At 45.4% G+C, this 24,603-nt stretch overlaps 6 protein-coding genes across 6 annotated transcripts; 4 read left to right on the top strand and 2 right to left on the bottom strand.

Moving 5' to 3' along the window:
- Nucleotides 1-1,438: 1,438 nt before the first annotated feature.
- On the top strand, nucleotides 1,439-2,524 carry LOC308086771 (translation initiation factor eIF2 assembly protein-like; the record flags this gene model as incomplete). The annotated part of the gene is made up of 1 exon (XM_080430421.1): nucleotides 1,439-2,524. Exon 1 carries the CDS (start codon nucleotides 1,451-1,453, stop codon nucleotides 2,522-2,524), a length of 1,074 nt encoding a protein of 357 aa, XP_080286547.1. The 5' UTR covers nucleotides 1,439-1,450.
- Nucleotides 2,525-3,737: 1,213 nt separating this feature from the next.
- On the top strand, nucleotides 3,738-4,235 carry LOC308086772 (acyl carrier protein, mitochondrial-like; the record flags this gene model as incomplete). The annotated part of the gene is made up of 1 exon (XM_080430422.1): nucleotides 3,738-4,235. The coding sequence occupies one exon, from the start codon at nucleotides 3,738-3,740 to the stop codon at nucleotides 4,233-4,235; it is 498 nt and encodes a 165-aa protein (XP_080286548.1).
- Nucleotides 4,236-7,707: 3,472 nt separating this feature from the next.
- On the bottom strand, nucleotides 7,708-11,817 carry LOC308086773 (ATP-dependent RNA helicase DHX29-like; the record flags this gene model as incomplete). The annotated part of the gene is made up of 1 exon (XM_080430423.1): nucleotides 7,708-11,817. The coding sequence occupies one exon, from the start codon at nucleotides 11,815-11,817 to the stop codon at nucleotides 7,708-7,710; it is 4,110 nt and encodes a 1,369-aa protein (XP_080286549.1).
- A 919-nt stretch (nucleotides 11,818-12,736) lies between these two features.
- Nucleotides 12,737-13,264, bottom strand: LOC308087059 (NADH dehydrogenase [ubiquinone] 1 beta subcomplex subunit 9-like; the record flags this gene model as incomplete). Its single annotated transcript, XM_080430714.1, has 1 exon — nucleotides 12,737-13,264. The coding sequence occupies one exon, from the start codon at nucleotides 13,262-13,264 to the stop codon at nucleotides 12,737-12,739; it is 528 nt and encodes a 175-aa protein (XP_080286840.1).
- A 792-nt stretch (nucleotides 13,265-14,056) lies between these two features.
- Nucleotides 14,057-15,130, top strand: LOC308087056 (small ribosomal subunit protein RACK1-like; the record flags this gene model as incomplete). The annotated part of the gene is made up of 2 exons (XM_080430710.1): nucleotides 14,057-15,011; nucleotides 15,043-15,130. The coding sequence occupies one exon, from the start codon at nucleotides 14,057-14,059 to the stop codon at nucleotides 15,005-15,007; it is 951 nt and encodes a 316-aa protein (XP_080286836.1). The 3' UTR covers nucleotides 15,008-15,011; nucleotides 15,043-15,130.
- A 6,467-nt stretch (nucleotides 15,131-21,597) lies between these two features.
- LOC308086774 (NADH dehydrogenase [ubiquinone] 1 alpha subcomplex assembly factor 3-like) lies at nucleotides 21,598-22,143 on the top strand (the record flags this gene model as incomplete). The annotated part of the gene is made up of 1 exon (XM_080430424.1): nucleotides 21,598-22,143. One exon carries the CDS (start codon nucleotides 21,598-21,600, stop codon nucleotides 22,141-22,143), a length of 546 nt encoding a protein of 181 aa, XP_080286550.1.
- Between the last annotated feature and the right edge of the window lie 2,460 nt (nucleotides 22,144-24,603).

A 24,603-nucleotide genomic window follows, 5' to 3' on the forward strand; every position in this document is an offset into this window, starting at 1 on the left:
TTGGTGTATAGTAGCTGTCGTTGTCTCTTTATAGTTTTGCTTTGTTTTGTTTTATAACAATGAGCTCAAACTTATCATAGACAACTAAGCTCCAGCACAGAGATATGAGTACATGCACACAGACAGTCTTTATAGTCTCTTGAGCTCGTCACCAAACCAGGCTCAGCTGGTCATCACAGGTGATGACACTCAGACCAATCAGGCTCATCAAGGCTTGGTGGAGAGGAGAGTAGAGGGGGGAAGAGAGAGGAGAGGGGAGAGGAGGGTGGCAGAGGGGATTCAGGAGAGGGACATTTCAATTTCAATTTAAACTGCAGACACACTTTCTTTTTTAAATTGAAATCACAAAAGCTGATCTCTTTACAATTATTTCCCTGGGACAAGAACCACTGGGCTGAGATAATGACCCTGCTAGCCAGTGTGACAAATGGGGACAGATCTACCCATTGTGTGTGTGTGTGTGTGTGTGTGTGTGTGTGTGTGTGTGTGTGTGTGTGTGTGTGTGTGTGTGTGTGTGTGCGTGCGTGCGTGCGTGACCCATAATGTGATGGATATCTGTGACAAAATAAATACAGTGTAAAAAAGTGTGTTTTAACAATTCCACCTTGATACTGTATCATACTGGGGAATTATGTCAATATATTGAGAGATCTTTTTGATAGTGGCAAACTATAACTTTTTGCAACTACTCCTACAGATTGTGTCCAAAACTCGCACAATTCAGCACACATCATCTCTAGAGTCATCTGATGAACATATTTCATTCTGATTGGCTAAGATTGCAAATCATGAACACAGTGTCTGATCCACCCCACATTTGAATCACACAATTGAGGGGTCTCTAAGCAATTGCAGATCCAAAGCGGGTGGGTGGAATTTCCCTTCCACCCATAGAAGGCACCACAAATGCCACTGTTTGTTGCAGAAATTTGATTTTAAAACATATATATTTTCCGTTTTTTACCCACATTAGGTACAACAGTCATGTGACAATGACTGTCCATAATGTCTGCTTCTGGAATCGGATTTGATTGGAATCGGAGCTGATAATGTGGCAATCTGCACCACATTTTCTGTTTGTAAATTATATACCTGATCAAAAGAATGCCAATTAAATATGTTTGACAAAGTTATTTAATTAATGAAGAAATTATTTTGCAGGCTTTCTTTTATTTGTTCTCTCTTTTTTTTGCATACCTCTTGAATAAGATGGTGGGACACACTTCTGTTAAAAATAGCTTTCTCAGCGTCTAGCTTTGTTACTATTAAGTAAGTCTTCATTGTTACCCAATATGGCTCAATATGGTGATACCAGGTTGCTATGGTTACCAATGTTGCTAATCAGTCTTCTTGGGCCCCATATATGGGCATGACTGACTCATCCTGACGACAAGCGGGTCACTGCAGCTGGTTTATAAGCCACTTTTATTTTTTTAGTAGGAATTGCAGCATGAAGAAGGAACAAGTTCTCAATTGCCAATTTTCGGTTTGGTATCCGATATTCAAGAAGCATACAATTAAAAGTGTTATTCTTCCTTTGCCTCAGAATGTAATGGACTATTTACTGGACGATGGAACTCTGGTAGTTTCCGGAGGTGATGACGTCGCACAGCGGACACGGACGAACAGCAGCGATTCAGACGGGGAGGAAGACATTCAGTGGTCAGACGAAGAGACGACCGCCGCCGTCACAGCACCGGAGTTCCCAGAATTTAAATCCAAAGTGCTAGAGGCCGTCATCGTCCTGGGCGGACGTGTCTTTCCTAAACTCAACTGGAGCGCACCGCGGGATGCGAGCTGGATCGCCCTGAACGGCTCCCTTCAGTGTCAAACTCTGGCCGACATATTCTTGCTTTTGAAAAGTTCCGACTTCATCGCCCACGACCTCACACAGCCCTTCCTTCGGTGCAGCGACCGCAACGACTCGCCAGACCCGCGCGTCGGCTACGAGCTCGTCCTGAGGAAGTGGAGCGAGCTGAATACCGGCGGAGAATTCCGCTGCTTTGTCAAGGGAAACAAACTCGTCGGTATCTCCCAGAGGGACTACACCCAGTACCACCAGCACATCTCTAAGCAGGAAGGCCAGATCTCGCAGTCCGTCCGGACGTTTTTCAGTCAGCACATCCAGCACAAGTTCCTGGATGAAGACTTTGTGATGGACGTCTATAGAGACAGTCGGGGTAAAGTGTGGCTGATTGATCTGAACCCGTTCGGAGAGGTCACAGACTCCCTGCTGTTCACGTGGGAGGAGCTTACCTCGGCGAACGTGAGCCTCTCAGCCAGTCAGCAGCGAGGCGGTGACGTCGCCCAGGAGCAGCAGGAAGAGGGCCGCCCGGCGTTCCGCTACGTCACCGGCGAGCTGGCGATGCAGCCAAGCCCGTGTCTGAGCTACGGGGTTCCCCGGGACTTTGTGGACCTGTCCACCGGTGAGGACGCCAACAAGCTCATTGACTTCCTCAATCTGAAGAACCGCCAACAGGAGGACTCTGATGAAGAGGGGGAGGAGGAAGGGGCACAACCATGACTGTGACCAATTAGAACACTGGTTCTGAAATTGCCCCCCCCCCAGTTACTAGGTTACTGTGTCTCTCTATAGGTCTGTAACTCTGAGACTGTACAAATGGAACCAAATGGACCCGTTAAGTGTCCATTTGGTTCCATTTGTACACTCTCGGAGTTAGGGTTTGATATTGTAGATTATTAGGGTCCTAGAGATAGAAAATGTTAAATGGGGGTCCTTGGCCTCAAGCATTTAAAAATTGGGGGTCCTTGAAATCAAGAGGTTTGAGAACCACTGATTTAGAACACTGGGGTTTAGAATGCCGGGTCTAGGGTCCACCATGGGGGCCCAAATGGACCCTTACGGGTCTGTAACTCTGAGAGTGTTTAATGGAACCAAATGGACCCGTAATCTGGTTCCATTTGTACACTCTTAGAGTTCAATTAACACTGACAATGTTATGTGTAGAGTGGGGTTCCAAATATTAGATACAGTATGGTTCTGTATCTAATGTTACAGTGTAGAGTGGGGTTCCAAATATTAGATACAGTATGGTTCATTTGTACACTCTCAGAGTTACAGCACAGACCCATCGTGTCCATCGTCTTTGCATGGCCCTGTATGGCGCTGACGTTGAAGTTGAAGATGTGTTTTTTTAAGGACCTCCAGTTTAGTATGCATTAGGCCACGGACCCCCATAACTCTGAGAGTGTACACATAGAAACAAATGGAACCTTGGTCTCATTTGCATACTCTTAAAGAGAGATCTGTAAGGGTCCATTTGGTTCAAGTTGTACACTCTCCGAGTTACAGATCTGTAAGGATTCATTTGGTTGCTAATAGTTGTTTAGCTGAGGACCCCCCTATAACCCTCCACTGTTTCTAAACGTCAGGTTCAGACCACCAGGGGTCCAGATGAACCCTTAAGGGTCAACCATTTGTACACACTTACAGACCCCTAAGGGTCCATTGTGACCCCTTATGGTCCCTGAACCCAATGTTGAGAACAAGTGGATTGCCATGTAAACACGTAACTACTTATGGAGTTATGCGTGACATCACCAGGAACTCCATAAATGGAGACGTGTGACATCACTGCTGCTCATGTCACAATAAGCTACATCAACAAATGCTCTATAGCAGCCACCCCAGACCCCGCACCATGCCATTAGAACTCCAGAACCTGGCAGGATAAGAGGACATACTCTTCAACAAGAGCCTAATATCATCTCCAATCATGGCGTGTAGTGTTCTGCAGTGTGTCCGCTCTGTGGCCCGGCCCCTGGCCAGGGTTTCCCAGGGTCACCTCAGCATTAGAGCCGCTGCCTCACCGGTGCCAATGAGCCACCACCCCCTCCCCCGGCAGCTGTCATCGGTCCGTCGGAGCCAGAAGACACAGTGGGCGGCGCTGGAACCGAGCTCGCCGGCCGGTGCGGTGTTCCGACGATACGGGGACCTACCCCCGCCGCCGCTCACCCCGGAGGCGATCAAGGAGCGCGTCATGCACGTCCTGGCGCTTTACGACAAGATCGTCCCGGAGAAGCTGCAGAGCACGTCTCGTTTTATGAAGGACCTGGGCCTGGACAGCCTGGACCACGTGGAGGTCATCATGGCCATGGAGGACGAGTTTGGGTTTGAAATCCCGGACGAAGAGGCTGAGAAGCTGATGTGTCCCGAGGACATTGTAGAGTACATCGCCCACAAGAAGGATGTGCATGATAGGTCCCTTCTATAGCAGAGGGTTGAGTCCAACGTGACTTTTACAGAGAGGACGGAAGTATACTTAAACCCTGTATGGTTAAGGAGAGTTTCTCAGGGCTCTATAGTGTAATTTCTGTTATTGTGGGGAAAGCTTTGGCTGAAATTGCCTACGGTCGATCTGCTATTTTCTGAGAAAGCCTTCCCCACAATATGGATGATGGGGGTTTAACCCATTCAATCCGGGAACGCATATTTTAGATTTGAGCTATAACCATTATTTGATACTTTGGCTATTCAAAAATAACAGATATACAAGCTCATAGCGCTAGATCAGCTATTGTTTTGAAAAATCTTTGAAGCTATATAATTTTAAAGCAAACATTTTCAACTCAAATCTTTACTTCTAGAGGTCACTGGAACAAAATATTTTACAAATGTTCGCTTTGAAAAATATATTAAATAGAATAGCAGATCTACACGCTCATTAACGTGGTTAGGATGGGTGGCAGTCAAACAGGAATACCATGGCTGGGGCACAGGCAGTGAGAAACACAAGAGACCGTACTGCGCACGCCACGTAGCCGCATAGCCGTTTCTACTAGGGGTAATACCAAACCCTGCGGAGGAGGGCAAGAAAAACAAAACCAGGCACCCGTTTGCACCATGCACAGCGAGGCTCAGACAAAACGCATAACGCAATCAAAGTTTTGGACCCTGATGAATTACTTGGCTGTTCCATTGTAAGAGACATAGGCTTTAGTTTTTTAATAAGACAAGCGATAACATTATTCTCTCCCCCTTTCTCTTTAGGCAGCAAAACGCAAAACACAGACCTTTGATTGTCTGAGAAACAAAATAGACACAAGGAATTAACTATCTGGTTTAGCAGATTACAGAGAATGCTAATGACAGAGATCTATTTTAGAATTAAAAATGCGGGATGTACATTTATCACAGCCATATTGGTGCTTTCTGGCCCATCAGAACATAATACGTGTAATAGTCATGGACGGACAGTGCATTCACGATAATAACTAAAAAGCTGTAGTTTAAGAATATTTACCTCCTATTCTGTATATTACATACACACACACAATAGGCTGGCAGCAACACATATGCTGGGGATAGGCTGGCATTTGTTTCCGTGTTACAATAGAAACTATAGGATATCATAGTCAGTAATGAACCTAGCATCTGTTTAAATGGCATGTTATCTAAATTACATTCTTAACATTGCGGTCAAGAAAAAAAACAGGTAACACTTTCTATGAAGGTCGCCTCTATAATGATTTATAAGCTCATTTATAATGCATTATAATGAATGCTTGTTATAAATGTTCATAATCATGTATGACAACTTTTAAAAAGCATTATAACTGCTGGTCATAATGCATTATTATGCTCAGTGGAACAGCACATTATAATTACCCTAACTTAGTCAGTTGTAAAGGCTCATAGAGAAGTGCTGTAATGTGTCATAACACATTGTTGTTCATTTTACTGGACATTATGGAACTGCAACAAGACAGTTAAACACATAAACAATTAATTTCTGTCTAGTCTTCATCACATTACAAATTACAATACTGTAACTGGACATAAACAGAATAATACATAACAGAAATAACATCACATTTAAACAAAATATATATATATATCAAATACATGACACCAAATAGCTCTGTTCTTTCCAAAATAGTATTACTATTACAGTGGGGTACAATTAATTAATTAATCACAACACAGTCACACAGTATAGCAGCTTGGGGCCTCTGCAGTCACTACCTCAGTACAAGACAAACGGCCAACTTTCATGCTACTTTATGTGTCTACGTTTACCCACTTTATGATATCTCACCTACAACAAGACAGTTAAACACATAAACAATGAATTAAGGCAAGTTGCTGTCCAGTTGCTGTCACATTGCATAACAGGATGTATTGGCTTCCTCTTTGACTGACAGAATCCTAAGCGCTCACTTGAGTGTAATGCCCCCTTGTGGCGCGGTGGAGCTATTGCTCTGTATGTGTTTTCTTTTGCAGGAATGGAACACAGTGACTATGAAGTAAAGACTAACATTACAGCATTATGACAGAAAATAAATACACTTATGTGGTAAATGTGGCCACTTTACTTAAAAGTCTCAAAGTCATGTCATAGCATATTATTGATGTTTATAAGACACTATTCCATTTAATAAACATGTTGGTTATAATGCGTTATGACACATTACAGCACTTCTCTATGAGCCTTTACAACTTAGTTAGGGTAGTTATAATGTGCTGTTCCACTGAGCATAATAATGCATTATGAACAGCAGCTATAATGCGTTATAAACGTGGTTACAAGTCGTTATACATGATTATAAACATTTATAACAAGCATTATAATGCCTTTTAAGGGCATTATAATGCAGTATAAATTAGCTTATAAAGCATTATAGAGGCGACCTTCATAGAAAGTGTTACCGAAATGGTAAGCTCTCCTCGTACATCATAGTGTTGTACTAAAGCATTTCATTTTATCTGAGGATACTGTAACTCATTGTTAGAGCATCAGTGAAGAAGGTTTATATACAGTATTTCAAAGAAAGGTGTGGGGCCATTCCTCAAGACATTTTGAGCATCAATCACATCATTAACTGCATTCATGTGAATTGTTATGCATCAGTTGATGCATTTTCTGCATAATTGTATCAATTTATTAGATTTAGGCACAATATAATGGAATATAATGCAATACGTTTTTCAAGCACCCTCTATATATTTTAATTTGTGTCTTCTCTTGCAGATCAACACATATTGTACATGTGTGATTTACTCTTCAGTCCCTTTTTGTTTCTTTTGTTTGAGCGAGTAACATCTTTACATAACATGGCTTGCTTTTCACGTCAATGATAAATTAATTAATACTTATACATCTCTGGATGTTAAACCGTATGTGTTACATCAATATGTCTACTCATTACATCTGCCATCTATGACGTCAGTCATTTTCGCCATGTATGATTCTATATTTGTCCAAGGTTTCAGCATCTGACTTCCATTCACTTCCATTGTAATTATTATTAGTTTGTTTCTGTAATACTAAAAAAAAAAACATCTGCAAGCTCACTCTTTGATTTTGTTATTAGTTTGTTAATTTTTAAACACACAATACAGTTTGTTATATGTAAAACCTCTTTTATTTTCTTTTTTTTAATTTTACAGGTCTACTTTTTATTGTTTTGATAGTTTTAGTTAGGCTAATAACCCTTGCTCAATATATGCTGTTCTCTTCACATGTAATGTTGTGCAGTTCAGCTTATTTGTTAATTGAAGTGTTTATTATCCCTGTTGACTAATTATAAAAATAAAAAGAAAGAAGACATACAAAAAAATATATATGTTTTAGTACACTCCCAGAGTTAAATGGTTGACAATTTTACAGTGTAGATTGCGTTCCCAAAGGGATGAGAATCACTGCTCTAGTGTGACAACGGTGATGATGTGATGTTCTTCAGACATCACAGAGCATTGTTCTCCTTTCTGAGCAACTCCAGAATCAACTGAATGGTCTTCTCATCTTCCAGTCGCATCTGTGGATTCTCCAGTTTCTTTTCGAGGAGTGAGTCCATCAGCTTCCGGAGGTGTTTGAAGATCACACCGATCCTCACCGGAGCCTGGAAGTACATCCATCCGTCCAGGACGATGAGACACTCTCGGTGGTGAACGTCGATCTCTCCTCCAAACAACAGCATGGGGAAGGGCGATATCAGAGTCGTGTCCCGTAGGTAGATCTTGCCGTACTTGACCTTCTCCTGGTAGAGGAGCCAGCCGTGTGTTTGTAATTGCCGGTTGACGGAAGAAGGGTGGACCTGGGCCTTGCCTTGGGGGGTCTCCGCCGTACAGGCCACCTTCTCCAGGACGTCGACGGAGGGGTTGCAGAGGAGACGGGCCACGCTGTCGTACAGCCCGGCCGTCAGCGCCGCATTCAAGACGAGGATCTGCTCCTTTCGGAGCACACCCGTCGACGTCTGAGGCTTGGAGTGAGGGGACCAGAAACCAGCCTGCTGCATCATCCTCATCAGCTGCTGCTTCGCCTCCTCTATCGTAACGAGAGCTGTGCGGTTGAGGAAGTGTTTTCTACAGTAAGACATCTCTGCTCTGTATCCTTCGGCTCGCGAGTTCCTCCATCCCACGCACGCGTTGTATATAGTCAGGTGATCAGAGTTGGCCAACGCCAGAGCTGCTTTGGCCAGGTTGGCCTCCTCCTTCCTGTGCATCGGCGTGGAGAATGGAGACTTTTCGGCAATGGCCGCCGCGATGGTCGCTATGGGGTCCAGACAGCCCAGGATGGCGCCGTAGATGAGCATTTTGCCGATCTTAACGTTGACAGGTAGGCTGGCCAGGTGGTGGCCAAGTGGGGTCAGGAGGTGACCGTCCGGGTTGCAAGCTCCGATCCTCCGCAACAGACAGATGGCGTTGCTGACGGTCTGTGGCCGGGGCGGGTCCAGGGCGCGGCACAGGAAGTCCTCCGGGGAACCGTATTCACACTTCATTATGTGAAGACAGAGTTCCTCCAGTGGGACCCTGAGTATCTCAGGGATGGAGTACTCCATGAAGGCCTCAAACCTGTATTTGGAGTATAGTCTGAAGCAGAAGCCACTTTGAACCCGTCCCGCTCTCCCCTGTCTCTGGAGAGCACTAGCCTTGGAGACAAAGGTCTCCACCAGAGAGCTCATCTGGCTGCTCACATGGTATTTGCTTTCTTTGGTCTTTCCAGTATCGATGACAAACACCACATCAGGGATTGTCACGCCTGTTTCCGCAATGTTGGTTGACAACACTATCTTCCTGACACCTGCAGGGGGCACTGTAAAGGCAGCAGCTTGCTCCTTAGAAGAGAGAGTGGAATGAAGTGCCACTATCCAGAATCTGTCTTTCTCCTTGAACCTCTTGTCAGCGGACAGCAGGTCGTAGAGCTGCTGGATGTGGGCCATGCCCGGCAAGAACACCAGAACTGCCCCGTCTGCTGAAGCAAACTGAGGAGCCTTGTCCAGGTAGTGGATGAGGTCCAGCAGCAGATCCATGTTGATCTTGTTGGGGTTCATGTACTGCAGCACATGGCGGGTTCTGCAGCTGAAGTGGTCCAAGTCTGGAACCAGGTCCAAACCAGCACTAGAGTCCTTCACTATCATTTCCTGGTATAGTAAAGTCTTGCCAGCCCTTTGGGTGACTGAGATATTGACCTCCTCTACCTCTTCAATCGTTTTCTGACTGTACTCTGAGTCCTTCTCCAGCACGTAGCCAGTCTGCTCCACGATGTCCTCCAGATGGAATATGTCCACTGGAAATGTCCTGCCAGGGATGGTGACAATGGGACAGTGGTTAAAGTAGCTGGAGAACTTTTGACAGTCCACAGTGGCGCTCATCAGTACCAGCCGCAGGTTGGATCTCCTCATAACGACCTCCTTCAGAATGGTTAACAAGAAGTCTGACTGGACGCTGCGTTCATGGACCTCGTCCACAAAGATGTGTGTCAGGGAGTTGAGATGTTTATCATGTTGAAGCCTCCTAAGCAGAACACCGGTGGTGCAGTACAGCAGCCGGGTCGAGTCTCCTGAACATTTTTCCATCCGGATCTGGTACCCACACAGTGACGACTTAGAACCGGGTCCATCCTCACAGCCCAGCTCTTGGCTGACTCTGGTGGCAAGACTCATGGCTGAGATCCTGCGGGGTTGTGTCACAACGATGTTGCATGGCTGTGCCACACCGCTCCCTGTCAACAGCTCATCCAACAGAAATTGCGGGATCTGCGTGCTCTTCCCGCTGCCGGTCTCTCCGGCTATCACCACCACACGATGGCGCTGCAGAGCTTCCAGCACGCGCTGTTGGTGTTGGAAGACTGGGAGGCGCTCCCGTCCTGCCAGCAGCTTGTGGGCCAGTGGGGAGTTCCGCAGCTTCAATAGGAGCATCTTCGCTGATTCAACTGCTCCTGCTTCTCGCCTTCTCTCTCCTGCCTCCTTCCTTAAACTCTGAACATCTCCTTCATCTCCCTCTTCACTGTCCAGACCAGCCAGGCTCTCCCAGGACTCTTCAGGCTCATCATCACCAGCATTCTGGGTCTGGGACACAGGTTCCAGGTTCTGGTTGTAGCTCTGGTTCTTCTGCTGTTTGAGCCGCGTCAGTAGCCGGGAGATGAACTGATCTCGGGGTTTGTTGGCGCCGGTGTGGGTCTCTTCCTGTCGCCGCTGCTCATTGTCTCGCCACTCTAACCATACATCTCTGTAGGTAGGAGGCAGGAGCTGGTGCACTGACTGTCCTTTCACCAGGTTGTAGAGTGCTAGTGTGGCTCCAAGGTGTTGAGCCTGTATACTGTCCTCAGTCAGAATGGTGGGACATACCTCCAAAATATCATCTGTTCTCTGAACACGCACCTTGCACCTCCAGTATCTTCCAGCTGTGACCTTGTGAAAGGCTGGTGCGGGGCTCTTGGGCAGGTTCTTACGCACCCAGTCTATGAGAAACTGCTTGGGTGACTTTCCCGTCCAGCTGCGAGCCGTGAAGTCAAAATTCCGAACATCCTTTGGTTCATTCTTTTTAACTGCTTTTTCTGGGGGAGGGGGTTTTGGAGCCCGTTCAAATAGACTTAAGTTGATTTCCTCTTTCTCCTCAGTGACAGAAAATGTCTTATTTTCTTTCGGAGGTGCATTCACTACCTTCAGAGCTTGGTTGAACATGGGGTGAGACTCAAGAGCCTTCATCTCTTGTTGTATGTTGCGTATCCTGTCCTGTGCCATGCTCTGGCCTGCCGAGTCACGTTTTGTCTTGGCTGCAGCTGCCGTTTCCTTTATGTCACAAAGGTGAGCCATCAGTAACCGGTACCTGTCATTTGGATCAGACCTTTCATCCAGTTCTGGATTGTGTGACGCAGCATTCATCCCTGCATCCTCCTCCAGGTGGTCACTGTCCTCGTCACTGGACTGCTCTGCATACCTTAGTATCCATTCCTTTATGCTTGCAGCCTCATCCTTCACAGGGGCCTTGGCTGTCTCATTGGGGGGTTTGTCGACTGCTTTGAGGCTGGGTGGGGCCTCTGGCTTGTGTTGTGACGGGGGCTGGAGCCGTGGCCTGTTGCAAGGTTGGCTCTCCTTCTCCTCCTGCATCTTCTGGCTAAAACCTTCTGGAAGCTCGTCATCATTGAGATTGAGGCACAGCCAGTCAAGGGCAGAGACGAGGTCTCCTCCGTAGAATACACTGCTCTTCATGGCCTCCTCAATATGTTCTGTCTTGAAATTGAACTTCTGCAGAGCCGTGTACATGTCCACCAGCTTCCTGCTGGTGAGTCGTCCTGAGATGGGTGATCTTTCACCATCCTCCCGTCTGAAGTCGTTGATCAGCTTGACTATTTTCTTCTCTAGGTCCGGTTCAATGACAACTTTCAGAATAGATTTGTCAGACGCTCCACCGGTGTCAACTTGGGCCGTGTTTCTGAGACTGTAGATCTTTGGACCTTTACGCTTGGATGGTTGTTTCTTCCCGACAGGAAGATCTCCCACCACGTTCCTTGCAGCTGCTGCTGCCAGGGGGGTCACCACAGATGCAGCTGTGCCGTTCTTCTTTCCACCCATAGTGAAGACAAATATACCTTGATGTGTAAGCCTGCCAATGAGACGACAAACCTCAATCAATCAATATTTCATTAGCTGTCATATTATTAGTGCTGATACTTGCGAAATATATGAATGGGTACATATATCCAGTCCTCAATGGCAGCCCCCTCTCTCTAGCTCACAAACAAAAATAAAACAGCCTAAAATATGTTTTCTATCTCATCTCAGATTCTACCTCAAGTGTCTCGTGTCCATGTTGAAAGCATCTATTATTTGACTGTCGTATGAATTTATGAGTTCCAGTTGGGGCTGGCAGGCAGGCAGTGTCTGTCTTTGGATGTGTCAGGCACACAGATGTGCCCATATATGGACTGGACATTTGTGACACGACATGTTTTCAATGCAATAACCTGGCAACAGAAGTCAGCTGTCTAGCGTCATGTTCAGTCAACTACTCAGTGGGTAGACCCAAAAGATTCAAAAGATACATTTAGTGTCTCCCTGGGACCCAATAAAAAGGAGGACGGACGTGCACATCCAAACCCAAAAGTTGGGCAGGTGCCGAGCAAAAAAGTGAAATATAAAACACAAAACGAAGAGCTTGCACACTGTGGACACCTGCATGCTGGGACCCAGCCTACAAAAAACATATGTTATGAATGAATCAGCCCTCATTTCATTTGAAAATAGCCGATCTACAATATTTCACTATTTATTAAAGAAATATGGATTTTATTGATTTGTTTAGAACATGTCTGAAATTCTTTAGAATGTCTTGTTTATTTTTTGGAAAATCTTTGCGATTGATAATTCGAAACACATTGTAAAAAAGGGATATTTACCCATGACCCATACATTTTGTTTTGTCCCAACGCATTGTTTGGGAAGCACTGATATAAGGAGATGGCAGGGGCGATCAGTCAGGAGAGACGGAAGGTTATGTGGGGCGCTCCCTGGCGCGGGTGACATACTGCCACCACAGAGGAGGGAGGTCGCCCTCCTTGCGGGCTGGTGGGAGAGCCTCGGTCCTGGGACCACCGGCTGGGGTCTCAGCCTTGAGCTGGGCAACCTCTCTGTCCCAACTCTGCTCCCTCAGTCTCTTCCACTGCTCCCTCTTGGCAAAGTAGTCCGGGTATATGGCCTTCTCCGAGGGGTGCCAGTGGTCCAATGTCCACTCCGGGACCTTGTAGCATTCATGTCTTTCATAGGAGGTCCCTCCAGGAGAATCTGGGAAGACGTAGGGCTGGGGGTGCTGGTTGGCCCAGAACTCTTCCTCCCCGGCCTTCAACGTCATGGTAGCTTTCACCATGTCCTTCCCGTTCTTGTTCTCGTCAAAGCGAGCCCGCAGTGTGCAGGCATAGAAGCGGTACTTGTCTCTAAATATGCACCATGATTCCAGATGTCGCAGTGACTTTTTGTACAGTCTCAACACTTTCTGTTGGTGAGTAAGATACGCAGAGGCCATTGTTTATTGCTGTCCCTTTGTCAGGTTCTCGCCGAGCGAACAGAACACACTTTTATTTAGGCTCTCAGGTGAGTGTGTGTGAATCGAGGGATTCCCATTCAGATTGTTAGTATGTGTATGAATTCAGGGACAGCCGTCTGCTCTAGCCTTTGTTCCCCCAGCTGTGAGAGATAAATTCAGCTGAGAGTGCTATCTGGAATCCTTCCCGTTCTTTTATTTACGATTCTGGCCATGATGTAGATGTCTATATTTGGGAGCTGCGGTGGTGGACGTCCATAGGATCTGAATATGTCATATGTCATTATGTCATATGATGTCACATCACGCTACCCGGTTGAGTGTCTAAACAGGAGTGCTGAAGTTTGGCGGAGGTACCGCCCAAGGAAATCACGTTGAGGCTTTACAAATCTGTTTACATTCTCCGTTTGTGAAATGAGTGTTGTGATTGGTCGAAAAAGACAATTTCCGGGGGAAGCGCATGATGGAATTCCTCCCTTATAGACACTCTTTACTTTAGGTCGTCCCCAGGCTTTACTCCTCCGCGATGAGAAAGGGCTGGGAACCAGGCTAGATTTCCATATATATCCATATTAGGTCACGGCAAAGGAAGATATCCATATTTGGTTCAGAGAATGTCATATGTTATATGATGTCATGGATCTCCTTAAATTAGAATCCAAATGGCAGTGTCCCTTCTTAAATATCTTAACGTGTAGAATAGAAGAAAAATTGCTGAGATTTTTTGGCTGAATTTAGAATCTATCCTTGTTAAAGAAACCAAACCTCACAAAGATGGCCGAGATGACAGTGAGGGGGATCCTAAAGGGGCACAATGGCTGGGTCACCCAGATCGCCACCACTCCTCAGTTCCCCGACATGATTCTGTCCGCGTCCCGAGACAAGTCCATCATCATGTGGAAGCTGACCCGCGACGAGAACAACTACGGCGTCCCACAGCGGGCCCTCCTGGGCCACTCTCACTTCGTGAGTGACGTCGTCATCTCCTCGGACGGACAGTTCGCCCTGTCGGGGTCCTGGGACGGCACCCTCCGCCTGTGGGACCTCACCACCGGCACCACCACCCGCCGCTTCGTCGGCCACACCAAGGACGTGCTGAGCGTGGCCTTTTCCGCGGACAACCGTCAGATCGTGTCCGGCTCCCGCGACAAGACCATCAAGCTGTGGAACACCCTGGGGGTCTGCAAGTACACCATCCAGGACGACTGCCACACCGAGTGGGTCTCGTGCGTGCGCTTCTCCCCCAACAGCAACAACCCCATCATCGTCTCCTGCGGCTGGGACAGGATCGTCAAGGTGTGGAACCTGGCCAACTGCAAGCTGAAGACCAACCACGTGGGTCACAGGGGCTTCCTGAACACGGTGACCGTCTCTCCCGACGGCTCCCTGTGTGCCTCCGGTGGGAAGGACGGCCAGGCCATGCTGTGGGACCTGAACGAGAGCAGACACCTCTACACCCTGGACGGCGGCGACGTCATCAACGCATTGTGCTTCAGCCCCAACCGCTACTGGCTGTGCGCCGCCACCGGTCCTATCGTCAAGATCTGGGACCTGGAGAAAAAGATAGTCGAGATGGAACTGAAACAGGAGGGGCTCAGCACCAGCAGCAGGGCGGAGCCCCCGCAGTGTCTTTCCCTGGCCTGGTCCGCTGACGGACAGACCCTGTTTGCAGGCTACACTGACAACCTGATCAGGGTGTGGCAGGTTACCGTTGGAACGCAATAAAGAGGTTTTCCAAAGGCGAGCATTGAATAAAACAGCCTTTCTCAAACTTTGTATTTCAAGGACCCCAACTTATATATGTATGCATTAGTTAGGCCACAGACTCGCCGTAACTCTGAGAGTGTACCAGATGGAATGACATGGACCCATAAAGGGTCAATTTGATTTGATTTCTACAATCTCAAGAGTTACAGACCAGTAAGGGTCCAATTGGTTCCTAACTATCAATATTTTAGTTGGGGACCCCCTGGAACCCCATCCAAGGACCCCTTTGGGTTATTTGGGCCCCACTTGGAACCAATGGAATAAAATACACACAAAAAAAGGAGACATTAAAAAGACCACACTGGTCACTATACTGCCACACCTGGTCAGTATACTGCCTCCCCCTGGCCAGCCGGGGCACCTGATGGAGGGGAAAGGAACTGGTTTGAATAACGTGTTCCTTCCACACGCTACGTCCTACCGGGGAAACTACCCCCTGTCGGGTGATGAGAAGGCTTGTTAGCTCTCTTGCTTTGAAGGAGGCATGAGACTTGGCTCTGAGCTCTCCCTAGGCTGGTAGAGGGAGTGTAGTGCCCAGGATTACTCAGACAATTGGCACTGGGTGGAAAAAATGGGGTTACAAAATCATGGGATAAAAAGTTAAGAAAATAATAAAAAGACCACACTTCAGTTTGTTGTGAAAAGGATGACCATATCAAATACCTGCAAGAAGAATATTTTAACCCTTGCCAAAACGTTTGGTATTAGCGGGTAAAATTTGACCTGTGATTTAACTCAGCCCAAAATACTCAAAAAATATCATTATTACTTTTTTTCCCCTCTCATAGCTAACTTGTCATGCATGTATATCCATGTACACACTGTTTAAATATTACTTTCATCTTTCAATATAGCACTCTTTCAATTATAAAAATGTAATGAAGACAATGGATAATGATGTTATCTGGCTATAACAGACTAATATTAGAACACACTTCCAAAAATAAATTGTCAAGAAAATAAAATGCTCAATTAGAAAAAGTGCTCCTCGGAGCACAGGTCTCCGCCAGGTCAGGTAGGTTAGTGTGGGCCAGCAATGTTCGGAATTCGCCAATCAGGCTGGAATATGAAAAATCAGTCTTGACCACTTAACTAAAGAGATAATTTGTACTGATTTGCGTGATGTTTGGACATTTGTATAGGTGTAATATTGAAAAAAAATGTTTTGCAAAAATCGGCCTCCTGGTGTGCTATAATAGGGCAATGTTGAAAGGGTGGCATTTGTGGCCTCAACCTAGTGCAAATGTGCGTGCAAAGTTTCACCGCAATCGGACGCTGCGTTCATGATTTGCAACATTTTGTTCAAAACGGGCCACTCCTGCAAACTTTAGGTGTCAATCGTAGCCAATCAGGATGGAATATGAAACATCTAACAGATCCGTCATGATCACATGACTATAGAGATCATGTCTACCGATTTGCGTGAAATTTGGATAAAAGAGTAATATAAAAAACTTTGTTTTATATAAGTCGGCCTCCTGGTGGCGCTATAAAATGCAGATGTGAAAAATGCAGGGCAAAGGTTTTTCCTTGGCCTATAGGGAGTGCACAGACAAAGTTTTACACAGATCGGTGCAGTTGTAGGTAAAAACACGAATCGGCCTATTATAGCGCCATCATGAGGCTGATTTGAAAATGTTCAAGTGGCATTTCTTCCTCTGACAAAATAGGAGTACTGTCAATTTTTTTTTGTTGCAAAAAGCGGCCTCCTGGTGGCGCTATAACAGGCCCATGGGAACTAGAAAAAGTGCTCCTCGGAGCACTGCCAGACCCCTAGTGGTTGAAATCTGAAGATCAGATCACGCGAAGCTTGGCCAATCAAGGGGACAGGTAGGAAAAGAGGGACAGACCGACCGACCGACCGACCGACAAAGCCTCCTGTAGGCAGACCCCCTGGGTCTGGCAACAAAGAAATTGGGGCAGAGGTTCTGAATTGGCATCCAGGGAGTGTGTGTGCACAATTTCGCTGCGATAAAGCCAACAGTGCCAGAGATTAGCTGTCCACAGCGGACGGACGGACGGACGGACGGACAGGGTGAAAAACATACTCTCTCCCCATGCCTTACGGCCTGGCGGAGACAACAATAGTGACTGTGGTATTAGGGGTCAAAATTGCCCGTATAGATTTATGTCAGGAAAGAAGGTTGCTGTTTAATAAGTGCTGTTACTGTTAAAATACAAAACATTCTAAAATACAAAAATTCCAGCGGCTCGCATCCAGTTTAAAACCCTGGTGCAAGCCTATAGGGCAGTGAAAGGAACAGCTCCTTCTTACCTCCGGGCTATGGTCGATGCTTACACCCCTGCCCGACCACTTTGGTTTGCCACCTCGGGCGACTGATTGCCTCATCACTCAAGGGTCCTTCTGGCCGATCTACACGGTCACAACTTTTTTCTGTTCTGGTCCCACAGTGGTGGAATGAACTCCCCACTGATGTCAGGACAGCAGAGTCACTGCCCATCTCACCAACAAAACCCACCTCTTCAGGAAACACTACCCTTCCTCTTCGCCTTGCCTACTTGTTGTTAACTAGTTGTACGAACTCTTGTTTTATTGTTGTATGGTTTTATTGGATCTTGTTTAGTCGATACACTTATTTGTTTTAGCTCTTGCTCATTTGATTTTGCCATTTGTCTCATCTGTTTAAGAAAGTAGGTAGCTGATATATTGCACCTTTGCCTTAGGGCTAGGTATACTCTTGGTTGCTTGTTTTAACAGAAAATGCACTTAAGACTTCTGGTGATTAGTAGTTTTGTTCCCTACCTATGTTGAATGCACTTATTAAGTCGCTTTGGATAAAAGCGTCTGCTAAATGACTGTAATGTAATGTATGGTCATGAGTTCATAATGCATAATTCATCATTTCAGGGGTAAAAATAAATGAATAATTGGTTTCATAATTGTAATGTAAGCATGATGATGTGATTAAAAACGTTTGGCAAGGCACTTCCTTGGGTCGGTCTGACGGTTCTTGAGATACGTGGACCACAGACAGACGTACACACATACACTACGTACATTCAGATATTTCGCACCTTTATTGTCTACTAGGTGTTTTGGTTCTCGTTTGGCACGTTCCATCAAGGGTTCATCTGAAGCTCACACCCCAAATCTGGGACCATTTGGTCTATTGCTCCCCGGACACAGATTATGTACACAGATAATTATTTTAATGGACAGGGAGATGGCTTAACAGTATGATGATGATAAGACTAAATCGGTGCCCCTTGTACCCGTTGTCAGAGTACCCTTTGCGCTCGTCTGATTTTGTCCCATATATGGATATCTCTAATGTATGTCCATGTCCCTTTTATGCCCATAGATGTCACCCCATCAGTATGCCCATATATGGGCATAGCGGTTGGAACTGTGGCTCTCGACAACCAAATCTGCCTATACATGGGCGTATCGGTCAGATCAAATTTATTTAGCGTCTAAAGCTGGAAGGAATAAGAGACTCCATCAACAACAACATGCTGTGTGCCAGAGTCCTGCAAAGATCAGCCCAGAGCTTGATCATCTCCCCTCGAGTCTCCCCTGTTTTCTCAATTCTCATTCTGTCTCGGGGTCACAGACTTGGTCCTAGCGATGACGAGATGTACCAGCGCACCACTGTGTCTGTCATGCAGAAGGAGCCAGGCGGTGGGGTCATGATCCATAGCTACAGTCCCAGAGGATTTAACATTGATGGCAACAAAGTGTTTGGGCCCTGCGCTTTACTGCCTCCAGCTGTCCTACAGTGGCATGTCGGCAGTCATATAGACATCACAGAAGAGAGTGTCTCACTTTTTCACACACTGGTGCCACGGATAGAGATTCTTGTGCTGGGGACAGGAGCTCGGATCGAACGGATTGATCCATGTACACACTGTTTAAATATTATTTTGGGGGCCCCTTGGACCTTTCATCTTTCAATATAGCACTCTTTCAATTATAAAAATGTAATGAAGACAATGGATAATGATGTTATCTGGCTATAACAGACTAATATTAGAACACACTTCCAAAAATAAATTGTCAAGAAAATAAAATGCTCAATTAGAAAAAGTGCTCCTCGGAGCACAGGTCTCCGCCAGGTCAGGTAGGTTAGTGTGGGCCAGCAATGTTCGGAATTCGCCAATCAGGCTGGAATATGAAAAATCAGTCTTGACCACTTAACTAAAGAGATAATTTGTACTGATTTGCGTGATGTTTGGACATTTGTATAGGTGTAATATTGAAAAAAAATGTTTTGCAAAAATCGGCCTCCTGGTGTGCTATAATAGGGCAATGTTGAAAGGGTGGCATTTGTGGCCTCAACCTAGTGCAAATGTGCGTGCAAAGTTTCACCGCAATCGGACGCTGCGTTCATGATTTGCAACATTTTGTTCAAAACGGGCCACTCCTGCAAACTTTAGGTGTCAATCGTAGCCAATCAGGATGGAATATGAAACATCTAACAGATCCGTCATGATCACATGACTATAGAGATCATGTCTACCGATTTGCGTGAAATTTGGATAAAAGAGTAATATAAAAAACTTTGTTTTATATAAGTCGGCCTCCTGGTGGCGCTATAAAATGCAGATGTGAAAAATGCAGGGCAAAGGTTTTTCCTTGGCCTATAGGGAGTGCACAGACAAAGTTTTACACAGATCGGTGCAGTTGTAGGTAAAAACACGAATCGGCCTATTATAGCGCCATCATGAGGCTGATTTGAAAATGTTCAAGTGGCATTTCTTCCTCTGACAAAATAGGAGTACTGTCAAATTTTTTTTTTGCAAAAAGCGGCCTCCTGGTGGCGCTATAACAGGCCCATGGGAACTAGAAAAAGTGCTCCTCGGAGCACTGCCAGACCCCTAGTGGTTGAAATCTGAAGATCAGATCACGCGAAGCTTGGCCAATCAAGGGGACAGGTAGGAAAAGAGGGACAGACCGACCGACCGACCGACCGACAAAGCCTCCTGTAGGCAGACCCCCTGGGTCTGGCAACAAAGAAATTGGGGCAGAGGTTCTGAATTGGCATCCAGGGAGTGTGTGTGCACAATTTCGCTGCGATAAAGCCAACAGTGCCAGAGATTAGCTGTCCACAGCGGACGGACGGACGGACGGACGGACGGACGGACAGGGTGAAAAACATACTCTCTCCCCATGCCTTACGGCCTGGCGGAGACAACAATAGTGACTGTGGTATTAGGGGTCAAAATTGCCCGTATAGATTTATGTCAGGAAAGAAGGTTGCTGTTTAATAAGTGCTGTTACTGTTAAAATACAAAACATTCTAAAATACAAAAATTCCAGCGGCTCGCATCCAGTTTAAAACCCTGGTGCAAGCCTATAGGGCAGTGAAAGGAACAGCTCCTTCTTACCTCCGGGCTATGGTCGATGCTTACACCCCTGCCCGACCACTTTGGTTTGCCACCTCGGGCGACTGATTGCCTCATCACTCAAGGGTCCTTCTGGCCGATCTACACGGTCACAACTTTTTTCTGTTCTGGTCCCACAGTGGTGGAATGAACTCCCCACTGATGTCAGGACAGCAGAGTCACTGCCCATCTCACCAACAAAACCCACCTCTTCAGGAAACACTACCCTTCCTCTTCGCCTTGCCTACTTGTTGTTAACTAGTTGTACGAACTCTTGTTTTATTGTTGTATGGTTTTATTGGATCTTGTTTAGTCGATACACTTATTTGTTTTAGCTCTTGCTCATTTGATTTTGCCATTTGTCTCATCTGTTTAAGAAAGTAGGTAGCTGATATATTGCACCTTTGCCTTAGGGCTAGGTATACTCTTGGTTGCTTGTTTTAACAGAAAATGCACTTAAGACTTCTGGTGATTAGTAGTTTTGTTCCCTACCTATGTTGAATGCACTTATTAAGTCGCTTTGGATAAAAGCGTCTGCTAAATGACTGTAATGTAATGTATGGTCATGAGTTCATAATGCATAATTCATCATTTCAGGGGTAAAAATAAATGAATAATTGGTTTCATAATTGTAATGTAAGCATGATGATGTGATTAAAAACGTTTGGCAAGGCACTTCCTTGGGTCGGTCTGACGGTTCTTGAGATACGTGGACCACAGACAGACGTACACACATACACTACGTACATTCAGATATTTCGCACCTTTATTGTCTACTAGGTGTTTTGGTTCTCGTTTGGCACGTTCCATCAAGGGTTCATCTGAAGCTCACACCCCAAATCTGGGACCATTTGGTCTATTGCTCCCCGGACACAGATTATGTACACAGATAATTATTTTAATGGACAGGGAGATGGCTTAACAGTATGATGATGATAAGACTAAATCGGTGCCCCTTGTACCCGTTGTCAGAGTACCCTTTGCGCTCGTCTGATTTTGTCCCATATATGGATATCTCTAATGTATGTCCATGTCCCTTTTATGCCCATAGATGTCACCCCATCAGTATGCCCATATATGGGCATAGCGGTTGGAACTGTGGCTCTCGACAACCAAATCTGCCTATACATGGGCGTATCGGTCAGATCAAATTTATTTAGCGTCTAAAGCTGGAAGGAATAAGAGACTCCATCAACAACAACATGCTGTGTGCCAGAGTCCTGCAAAGATCAGCCCAGAGCTTGATCATCTCCCCTCGAGTCTCCCCTGTTTTCTCAATTCTCATTCTGTCTCGGGGTCACAGACTTGGTCCTAGCGATGACGAGATGTACCAGCACACCACTGTGTCTGTCATGCAGAAGGAGCCAGGCGGTGGGGTCATGATCCATAGCTACAGTCCCAGAGGATTTAACATTGATGGCAACAAAGTGTTTGGGCCCTGCGCTTTACTGCCTCCAGCTGTCCTACAGTGGCATGTCGGCAGTCATATAGACATCACAGAAGAGAGTGTCTCACTTTTTCACACACTGGAGCCACGGATAGAGATTCTTGTGCTGGGGACAGGAGCTCGGATCGAACGGATTGATCCCAACGTCCTAGCCCTTCTGAAGAGTAAAGGCATTGCTGTGGAGGTTCAGGACACGCCTAATGCATGTGCAACCTTCAATTTTATGTCCAGTGAGCAAAGGGTAGTAGCCGCTGCTCTGATCCCTCCACCTATCAGCAGAGCGCTGGATCTAACAGGATAGGTCTCCTGCTCAAACTAAAATAGAGACAAACCTTGGTATTCCTCCTTCACTGACACAACCCAAAATCGCAGTTGGAAGTTTTACAGTTAGTGATTCCCCACTTATGTGCTGAGTCATGCTGTGCTGTGGAGGGAGCTAAAAAAAAACCACTATATATGTACATGAACCCTTGCATCCATATTCTAGGGTGAACATTGGGCAAAGAAAACAGCTGATATACAAGTAGATCAACTATGTTGAGTATATGAAAACAATTGACATAGCAGTGAAAAGTGAAGTTGATTATGTAAACATCTCCATCACTAGCAGTGAAAAGTGAAGTTGATTATGTAAACATCTCCAGAGAGACAGAGCCTCTAGCCCGCACCTCATTTGAACACATTGACAAGCTGATGTGAAGAGCGGAGGAGCATTACAAACATCTACTGGACAGTGATGAGACATCTATGAGGGGTCACACTGGGGAGGATCCCTTTAGTTGTAAAGTTTGTAGCAAGGGCTTTAATTGCAATAGTAAGTTGAAGAAACATGATGTTTCATACAGGGGAAAAGCCATATAGCTGCACAGTTTGCAGCAAAGGCTTTGTTTAAAGGAATGATCTGAAGAAAGACATTATTATTCACACAGGGAAAAAGCCCTATAGTTGCACAGTTTGCAGCAAAGGCTTTGTTTAAAGGAATGATCTGAAGAAACACATTCTGATTCATACAGGGGAAAGCCCTATAGTTGCAACGTGTGTGGCACAGGCTTTAATCTTAAAGGAAATCTGAAGAAACATGATGATTCACACAGAGGAAAATCCCTTTAGTTGTGCAGTTTGTGCTAAAGATTTTAATCTTAATGGAGAACTTAAGACACACGATGATTCATACAGGCCCTACAGTTGTACAGTCTGTGGTAAAGGCTATGGTGACATGGGTGTTCTTTAGCAACACATGATAATTCATACACGGGTATATATGCACAATGTGTGGTAAGTGTATTATTAAAATGGGTAATCATAAAAGGCACATGATGACTCATACAAGGAAACCCTTTTAGTTGTGCAAACTGTGGAAAAGGTTTTCGTCTAATGAATGATTTGGTCGAATTAATAATCTGTAAAACATGATAATTCATAAAATAGGAACATTATTTACAGTCTGTGGAAAATACTTTAGTAAACATTAAAAGCTGAATAAACATGACATACTTACGGGGAGAAAGTTGTTAATTGAACAGTAACACATTTTTTTTAAGAGAACATCTTTGCGGACAGATATTAGGCTACACAGAATGATAATTTATTCCATACATTTTGAAGGCACATAAATCATTCAATGTCTTTAATTATGTATTACTTTCCCCCCTAAATTAGCTAAACATTTTCACTGTAATTGTCTCCGCCAGGCCGAAAGGCATGGCGAGAGAGTATGTTTTCGCCCCTGTCCGTCCGTCCGTCCGTGTGTCCTGTCTGTGTGTTAGCAGCTAATCTTTGGCACCGTTGGCCCGGTCGCTCCGAAACTGTGCACACACACTCCCGGGATGCCAATTCAGAACCTCTACCCCAATTTTCACATGGGCCTGTTATAGCGCCACCAGGAGGCCGATTTGTGCAAAACCCTTTTTTTTTACATTACTCCTTCAGATTTTATCCAAACGTCATGCAAATCGGTTCACAGTATCTCTATAGTCATGTGATCAACACAAATCTGTCCGATTTCCCATATTCCATCCTCATTGCCTATGGTTGGCTTCCAAAGTTTGCAGGATTGGTCCGTTTTTAACAAAAAGCCTCAAACTATGCACGCAGCTTGCGATTTCCGTGAATTTTCACACGCACATTCCCACTAGGCCGAGGAAGAAATGCCACCCTTTTCACATTGGCCTGTTATAGCGCCACCAGCAGGTCTAATTTAGCAAAACACATTTTTGGAACAAAATGCCTCAAATCATGAATGCAGTGTCTGATTGCCGTGAAAGACCTAAGAATAAATGGCACCCTTTTCACATTGGCCTATTATAGCGCCACCAGGAGGCCACAATAACGTACCTGACCTGGCGGACCTGTGCTCCGAGGAGCACTTTTTCTAGTTAAATCCAGTATTGCAGACTAAAAGGAACACACAAAACTGAAAAGTGAACAGAAAAATATAAATGTTGTGTCCATTTTTCTGTTCATTAAAGTTCATTTAATGCTCCTTACATGACTCCAATGAAAATATTTCCCAAAGTAATCCAGTAATATCCGACAAAAACTAAAGATCTTCTGTCCGTCCTACCATCAGGTAATCCTCAAAGTAAAAAAATAAAACACCAATGAATTGCATAAGAAAAAATATATATTCCTCTCACCCAACCTCTCTGTCAGGGGGCCCTAGGAGATTCATTTGTTCAGTTTCAGTTAATAATATCCACCCTTAGTTAGATCTTAACATGTATCGAACACACTATTCAATGGTTCAAAGTTCAGATGTGGA

This window comes from Gymnoscopelus braueri (assembly GCF_963280865.1).
Source record: "Gymnoscopelus braueri genome assembly, chromosome: 6".
Taxonomy (NCBI): domain Eukaryota; kingdom Metazoa; phylum Chordata; class Actinopteri; order Myctophiformes; family Myctophidae; genus Gymnoscopelus; species Gymnoscopelus braueri.